This window comes from Megalops cyprinoides, chromosome 16, assembly GCF_013368585.1.
Source record: "Megalops cyprinoides isolate fMegCyp1 chromosome 16, fMegCyp1.pri, whole genome shotgun sequence".
NCBI classification, from domain to species: Eukaryota; Metazoa; Chordata; class Actinopteri; order Elopiformes; family Megalopidae; genus Megalops; species Megalops cyprinoides.
The window spans coordinates 10,201,452-10,208,861 of record NC_050598.1 but is presented as its reverse complement, the minus strand read 5'-3'; the positions used below and the strand labels follow the sequence as shown (position 1 = coordinate 10,208,861).

The following is a 7,410-nucleotide window of genomic DNA, read 5'->3' as shown; positions in this document are numbered from 1 at the left end:
GTATCCCAAAATATCAAGAATATTTTATCTACATCCCTGTTCATTTGCCTAATTATACGTAGTACATAAGTTGGTCTTGGTAGGAGCAATTACTGAATCACCACATGTGCAGATACACTGGAAAGCATTTTAACTTTTCTAACCTTGTATGATTTGTTTCCTTAAGGAATAAACATGTCAATAAAACATTAACATTTTTCAAATAAAAGCATAAATGCATTCTAAATAACAATAAGGCCATTTGCAGGAAATAACAGCATGCCAATTTAACATTTATCAGAGATAATGTCAAAATGGACATCTATTGAGGTTGACTTGGCAGGTAACAAGGGAATAGAGTTTCCATAATCATATGAAAACATGAAAAGTTTCTTTGCGCAACCCCTCCTACAGCTGACTCTGCAAGGTGTAAAACTGCAACCAGTCCAAAATCCTTGATGAGAGCTATTTGTCCTTTGGGAATCACTGCAAAACATCTCCACCCACTCTGGGCCCTGTGCAGATCAGGGCTGCTATTAGCCAGCTCAACACTGTGTTTGTGCTGCTGCGGGTGCTTTGTCAGCTGTGATTGCCTAGCTGTCATCCTCTAGTATCTCTGGGTGTTCCTTCCAGAACTGGTCCCCGATAATGTCACAGTGATGTGCGGTCACTCTCTTTCGACTCCTTGTCACCGTCACCTCTTTCTCTTCAGCTGGCAGTTTGATCTGTTTGGTGGTGGTTTCTTCTACCTAAGGAAAATGGACAAGTGGATTAATAACGAGCTACCGAGAGACAAATATGCATTCCTCTAAACCCACCATTATACATTTGATTTCCGAATGGGTTTCCTTGCTCACCTTTTCCCAAATGAGTGCTGTACCTTTTCTGTGGCGGGGGGGCTCATTATTGTAGTTTATGTTGAACTCCGAAAACAAGATCTCATTTTTATCACCTGCTATAGTGCCCTGAAACAGCAAAAAGTTGCGTACAACAGAGCAAACCACAAGTTACAACATTATTATGGATCCACCTAACTGACATTTGAGTGAAGCATCTCAGGCTGTAATTACTGTGGTCTCTCTGCAGCACCTGCTACAGGGCCCTCATTTGCAATGCTCTTTAAAGCTCCTGACAGCAGCAGAGATGATGCGTGCAGGGCCGCACCGGCCTGCCTGCTCTAACATACACACAAACCTACAGCAAGAAAGGGAAAGCAGTGATTATGCTGAATTACGTGTGTGCAAACCTGGGACTCTGACATAAACTTTTTAATTGGCTCCTCTTACCTTTAATCTGTCTTCTGCCTGGGTAGTGGAGAGACCGCCCTTTAGCACCAAACTCCAGAACACCGTGTTGTACAAGTTATTAATATGACCTGGATGTTTAAACACAAAAATTATTATTTGCAAAAAAAAAAAAGACAACAGTGGAGAAAAAAGTATGCACCTACTAGGCAACTAATCCTCTCAGTGCACTTCGGCATTAATCATTCTGGAAACTAGCATGCAACGCTAATGTGTTGTTACCATCCCTGTGGAGGTTGATAGGTTAGCACTCACAGTCCGCTTGTCTCCAGCTCAGGTAGTCCCTCAGGTTGCGGTTGCTGGGATACAAGACCACTCTGCCGTCAAACCCTGGAGGGTAGAGCAGTGGCTGCTCCCCAAAATAATCCCGCCAATAGAAAACGTAACTGGAGGAGAACTGGGAGGCCACATGTGTCATCAGCTTACTGCGCAGAGAGAGAGAGAGAGAGAGAGAGAGAGTGAACATGAACAAACATCCTAGCAGTCTCTCAAGTACAGTGGTGTAGCGAAGGGCGAGAGCAGATGCCCCACCAAGCCTCGAACCGGGGTCTACGGGGTACCAACCATGCGACTTCGACCGCGACGCCAAAGAGCCCGGCTCGTTGGTATGGCAGTCAGAACGCATACTCAACCGTAGTGACGGCACTCCGTCACACTGCCGTCCCCTTCGGGAAGCACGCCCACGCGCTTCACGCACCAAGGCGTCCCTCGCACATCCCCCACCGTACTTCTCCCATCCCAGGGCACCCCACTTACTGGTGCTTCACCCACCTCTGGAGTCCCTCACGCCATGCTTCACCCATCTCTGGGGTCCCTCACACACTGGGGTCAACCGAACCTGGCTCACGTACGGCTCACACACACTGGGCACGCCTCCAATGGCCTCATAGCAAACCATCCCACCGCTAACACCATTTGTACCGAAGGGCGAGAGCAGTCATCCTACCCAGCCTCGAACCCAGGTCTACGGGGTACCAACCATGCGACTTCGACCGCGACGCCAAAGAGCCTGGCTCGTTGGTATGGCAGTGAGAGCGCATACTCAACCGTAGTGACGGCACTCTGTCACAAGCAGTAACAGTTTTCTCTGAATTCTAGGCACCTATTTCCCCTCTTCAGCAGTCATCATAATGCCTTGATAGAGAAACTGAATGTCTTTTTGAACATCAGTTGCAGTGGGTCAGCATTCTCTGTGAAACTGATGAGAGTGATGGTGCTAATGAGGATTACAGCTACTTTGCTGAAAGTGATCATACCCAAGGATTATCAAACAAACTCTTAGAGAGTAGCAGCAATAAGACATAATTATTAGAGAAGCAGATCTGTTACTAATATTTGAAACCTAGATTATGACATTGCTGTTGCACTCTCAGTCTGTCCAAAGGTACAATATATAAAATGTATGATATGTAACTAACGCAGGAAAATGGAATCTGCTATACCAAAGTATACAATGTCACGTAATAATGTAATCCAGAGAATTTTACAGAATGGAGGGCCTCCCTGTGATGTCGCAAAGTGGTACTACGAGTTGAAACTGTGCGCTTTCTGGCAGCAACAGGTGGACCTTTGCCAAGATGAGGTGTGCAAAGACCAGTTAAAGTCTGAGACTAGACTTACCTGGCTCGCCTCTTAAACCAGTTGGAGGACCTCTTGAAAACGAAGCTGTACTCATCACTCTGTCCGTATGCAATAACGATGTCCTCCAGCTCCTCCATCACCGAGCGAGCGCTCTGTGTCATTAAGTCCAGGGCCCGGTCATCATTAGGCTTTGCAAAGTTGTGCTGGTCAGCAAACCTGCAAGACAACATCAAACTCAGCAACTTCAGAGAGAGAAACAGAAATTAGGGCCCCCTAAGCACTAGGACTCATTTCGTCAGGCAATTTTCTTGGGCGACAATATGTTCTTGGGTCTTGGGTATAACCCAACAAAAGCTGTAAAATCAAAGGACCTTAGGTCTTAGTGTTACTTCACTGCTCATTGGCTGTTTATTACCTGGCAACATTAACGTTATGAATACCATGCCTTCAAAACATGAAACAGGGGAACTTGTGAACTAAGAAATCGGTCTTTTTCAGAGCAAATAAATAAAAAACGACCAAAGTACAAAAGGATTCGGACTGCTAGCTGGGCTGCTGGGTAGTCAGTGATTTTGTAACTTGCGTCAGCCAGCAACTCACTTGTGGAAGTTGCGTCCATCTAAGCGCACGACGATATAGCAGTTCCGGAGACATGTGTCGTCGGTCTCGAAGTTGCGGACGTACTCGAACTTGCTCTTCGCCATGACTGGGCTGGTGCAGAAACTAACAAATATTTCGTAACTGCTCCTTGCTATCCGCGCACCAAATTGTGGACAGGACTTACAGTTGAGAAATGGACGTGACAAACTTCTCAACATGGGCTTCCTGGAAACAAGCATATCGTGGTAGTTAAACGCTGCACCTTGTTTCACAGTTGTTCCACACTCAATTTAGCTTGTTACAACGATGCACAAATATTGTCCCCTTGTGACGTGCCCATGCTACGCATATATTGTATGTCTTACCCAAACAGTTCGATCACAACAACCAATCAACTGACAAGCGTAACGACAAGTAGTTAGCCGCTAGCCAGCTAATTAAGTACCAATATGTACCGTTAGCTAACTGGCAAGATACGTACTAGTAATTAAAAATGATGTTACCCCTCCCTACACATACAAGCAGTTCTCGTCATCTGTACGATATCAAGTCATAACAAATGTTCTCACCCACGTGGGAACTGTTCGCTGTGTTTCAGGTTTACAAGCTAGTTCGCTATGGTTCCGTTTGGGAACCAGAATGAGCCACATATGAAAGCTAACATTTGTCATTCGTAACAGCGCCTACAAGATGTAATGTCTATGCTGTGAGAGCAGTATGCTTTCACCATGTCACCAGAATGACTAAATCGCCTGGCTTCATTCATCAACTTGCTACAGTTCCTCTGCTAATACAGTCGTACTAGAACACAGCGCTGATACGTTGGTTCCGAGACAAAGACAACAAAATAATGTGCTCCGGAGTCCGAGAAAAAAAAAATCATTTAAAAATATGTTTATTTAAAACATACAATGCATTTGCCTCGGTAAATATAGAACATGTATTAGTACGAAGGGAGAGAAAATACATAATTCCCCTGTATGCTTACCATTAAACATTATGAGACCTCTGGTGAACTCTAGTGGCAAGTTGGGTGCAGTAAAAAATGTGGAGGGAGGGAAAGTTTCCCATGATTCACAGCTGCGGTTCTTTTAAACATGGAGGAAAGAGAAAGAGAAATTGGAGATAAGAAGTGTCTAGGAAGACAAACGGGAGAAATCGAATCAACCAGTAGCGTTCCTGACCGCCCGACTACTGCTGCGGAAGGGGGCAGTGATCGGAAAGCAGAAGATGAGATAGACTCGAAGTTGGACGTTAGTTCTGATCAGTTTGACCCATTGCTTGCGTTGTATTCCCCACAAGTTCCCTTGCCTTACCCCAATATCAAGTGCTTCAACAACATCGCCGAGTATGAGAGCTTCCTTAAAGGAGGCCGTGGAAGGGCCAAGCCAGAGAATGTGGAGAAACGGCTCAGGAAAGCGCAGAAAGGTGTTCCGGACCCAGAGAGGATAGAGAGACTGAAAAAGCTTATGGTGAATGTGCCGTCAGAGGAAGCAGGGAGCAGCGGTAACAGGAGGCCTCCCCGAAAACAGAAGGCAGCCAAAAATGTCCTGACAAGGATGCCCCGTACGTAAAAGTAGCGATTGACGTTAGCTGTCACATCAGCTGTCACATCAGCAAGGCAGCTGAGTAGCTACATACTGTCAATGTTGCTGTGTCAACTGGTTACGGAGCTATCGGCATCCCTGCATATCATGCCTTTGACTAGTCTATGGCAACACTCAGTCAAAGCTTAAACCCCACGACTATTTTGTTTTTAGCTTGGTAACGTCAGCTAGCTGTCTAGCTACTTCAGCAGTATCACGTTGCTCGACTTTGTAGATATCTAAGTGCTAGTTCGTTATAGCAACTAACCTGTTCCTTGTTTGGGGGGTAAATATGACGACACTGCGCGCTTGTTCTTTTCTGTCACGTCATCTCGGTTTTGTGAAGCTTTCCTTTCAATTGCTTTATGGAGTTAAATGTTTTTGCCCTTGAATTATGATTACGATTTTAATGTTTTGAATGACGATTTTGTCATTTTTGTATGGTTCATCTAATTTGCTAGTAGAGAACAGTAATTGCAAATTAGGCCTATATTAACAGTTTTTTTTAATCTAAAAAAAAGAACTGAAATTTCCATCGGGTGTCCGTAGTTGGATAATAATCAATGCAGAGTTTATAGTCTGTATAGTGATAAACTCTCTGGTGGTCTCTCTCTGTATAGTGCACAAAGGCAGTCCGCTTGGAGAGCTGCACCGCTGTGTCCAGGAGAGGATACGGGTCAAAGTGCACATCCGCACCTTCAAGGGACTCCGTGGTGTGTGCTCTGGCTTTGTGGTGGCCTTTGACAAGTTCTGGAACATGGTAAGATGGGCTTCTCTGCCCCTGCTTGTTAAGAATGTGTGTGTGTGCGCGCGCGCTCGTGTCCTCTCTGACTGTGTCTCTGCTCCCACGGCTACAAGGCTATGGTGGACGTGGACGAGACGTACAGGAAGCCACTTCTAGGGGAGGCCCTGCACCATGACCGGGCTCTCACTGTGACCAGGGTGCGTATTGGTCATTACACCACGTTTTGTTCTCAGTATTCATCATCATCAGGCCATACACTGAACGCACCATGTCAGCCCCCACGTTTGGTCACTGGAGTAGGCACTCTTACAGCAATATTACAGATGTTTCTGCTGGATGCCACAATATTGAATCAGACCTGGAAGCCCAGTTACTGAGGTCACACTTCTTTATCTCCACACTTTTACATCTTCCAGTTAACCACCTGAGATATTGTGGCTGTTGTTCTGTGCCTTGTTTGAGCCAACCAGCTTATGTTAGATTGAACAACGTGAATGATAAAAAAGTATCTTGATCTACTTTAAAAACTGGGCTCACAGGTTTAAGTAATTGCTGTGTAAGTGGTCATAGGTCTCTGGCAGGAAGGTGGTGAGAGTCACTGGCAATGGCTGAAGGTGAGGTTACTGGAGGAGGAATGAGGTCATGTGTAGCCAGAGATACCATTCAGGAGTGCGGTCTAAGGGTGTATACTACTCAGCTGACATATAAGTGCACGCCGTAAGTGTTGCCATCTCCTATAGTCATAATTACAGCTCATATTGTGAGTCTGGGTGTTTCTCAGCTCTTCGACAGGCTGAAGCTGCAGGACAGCCCAGAGTCTTGCGGGGCCGAGCAGAAGAAGAGCAGTTCTGGCCATGCTCAAGGAAAAGGGATCACCCCGAAAGAACCCGCAGGAGACACCCCCACCCCTCACTTGCGCCGGTCTCCGCGGAAAGGTGTCAGGGCGGACGCCAGGTCGGCCCCGGCAGGAGAGGGAGCGCCGAATCGTGGCGGCGAGGGGCGGACGGCTGTGTCCGAGAGGCGGGGCTCCAGGACTGAGAAAGGCCCTCGGGAAAAAGCGTCACAGCCCAAAGTGGACTATCAGTGGGTACACACACGCCACATAAACCAGCTCTTCATTCGTGGAGAAAATGTTCTGCTCGTCAACTTACATTAGTAGAATAAATCTGTTCATCTCAGATGGGCGGCACTGTGTTTCTGCTCAGGCATTCGACGACATTAATATACAGTCACACATCCTATGTACAAACAGCATCGTAGTTCTTGCGTCAGGGATTTTTATGTTTCTAACCTTAGAACACTGAGTCATGAAAAAATAAATGATCTGATTGATTCATGTTCTGTTTCTGCTGTCCAAACCGAGATATGTATTATAACTGAGCATGGCACCCAACAGGGTATTTACAGGCAAATGGTGAAATGAGCCAACAGTCTGCCAGTATGGTGAAAATTTACTTTGTGCCAACAATACAGATTTCTGGCACTAACTGAAATAAAATTACAAAAGCCAGGCTTTAGCAGAGGAGCATTTACTTTGAGACCTGAAGTAGTTAACCATGGCTCAGATTGGGCATTCAGATTACACTTGTTACCAAGTAACTGTGCACATTTATGG

General features: G+C 45.9%; 2 protein-coding genes across 2 annotated transcripts; one reads left to right on the top strand and one right to left on the bottom strand.

The window, feature by feature from the left end:
- Positions 1-322: 322 nt before the first annotated feature.
- thg1l (tRNA-histidine guanylyltransferase 1-like) lies at positions 323-4,233 on the bottom strand. Its single transcript, XM_036548870.1, has 7 exons — positions 4,034-4,233; positions 3,465-3,689; positions 2,904-3,080; positions 1,539-1,708; positions 1,266-1,354; positions 837-944; positions 323-728 (listed from the first exon to the last, which is right to left on the bottom strand). Exons 2-7 carry the CDS (start codon positions 3,680-3,682, stop codon positions 573-575), a joined length of 918 nt encoding a protein of 305 aa, XP_036404763.1. The 5' UTR covers positions 3,683-3,689; positions 4,034-4,233; the 3' UTR covers positions 323-572.
- Positions 4,234-4,561: 328 nt separating this feature from the next.
- Positions 4,562-7,187, top strand: lsm11 (LSM11, U7 small nuclear RNA associated). The gene is made up of 4 exons (XM_036548478.1): positions 4,562-5,030; positions 5,671-5,810; positions 5,909-5,992; positions 6,577-7,187. The coding sequence occupies exons 1-4, from the start codon at positions 4,562-4,564 to the stop codon at positions 6,949-6,951; spliced, it is 1,068 nt and encodes a 355-aa protein (XP_036404371.1). The 3' UTR covers positions 6,952-7,187.
- The last annotated feature ends 223 nt before the right edge of the window (positions 7,188-7,410 follow it).

What these genes read in the sequence shown, in the direction of transcription:
- lsm11 (XM_036548478.1), top strand. Translation starts at nt 4,562, where the DNA reads ATGGAGGAAAGAGAAAGAGAAATTGGAGATAAGAAGTGTCTAGGAAGA. An exon ending in TGTCCTGACAAGGATGCCCC is followed by an intron (nt 5,031 to 5,670) that starts GTACGTAAAAGT and finishes CTCTCTGTATAG; the next exon opens with TGCACAAAGGCAGTCCGCTT. An exon ending in TTGACAAGTTCTGGAACATG is followed by an intron (nt 5,811 to 5,908) that starts GTAAGATGGGCT and finishes CACGGCTACAAG; the next exon opens with GCTATGGTGGACGTGGACGA.
- thg1l (XM_036548870.1), bottom strand. Translation starts at nt 3,682, where the DNA reads ATGTTGAGAAGTTTGTCACGTCCATTTCTCAACTGTAAGTCCTGTCCA. An exon ending in GAGCTGGAGACAAGCGGACT is followed by an intron (nt 1,355 to 1,538) that starts GTGAGTGCTAAC and finishes TTAAACATCCAG; the next exon opens with GTCATATTAATAACTTGTAC. An exon ending in AGGCAGAAGACAGATTAAAG is followed by an intron (nt 945 to 1,265) that starts GTAAGAGGAGCC and finishes TTGCTGTTTCAG; the next exon opens with GGCACTATAGCAGGTGATAA.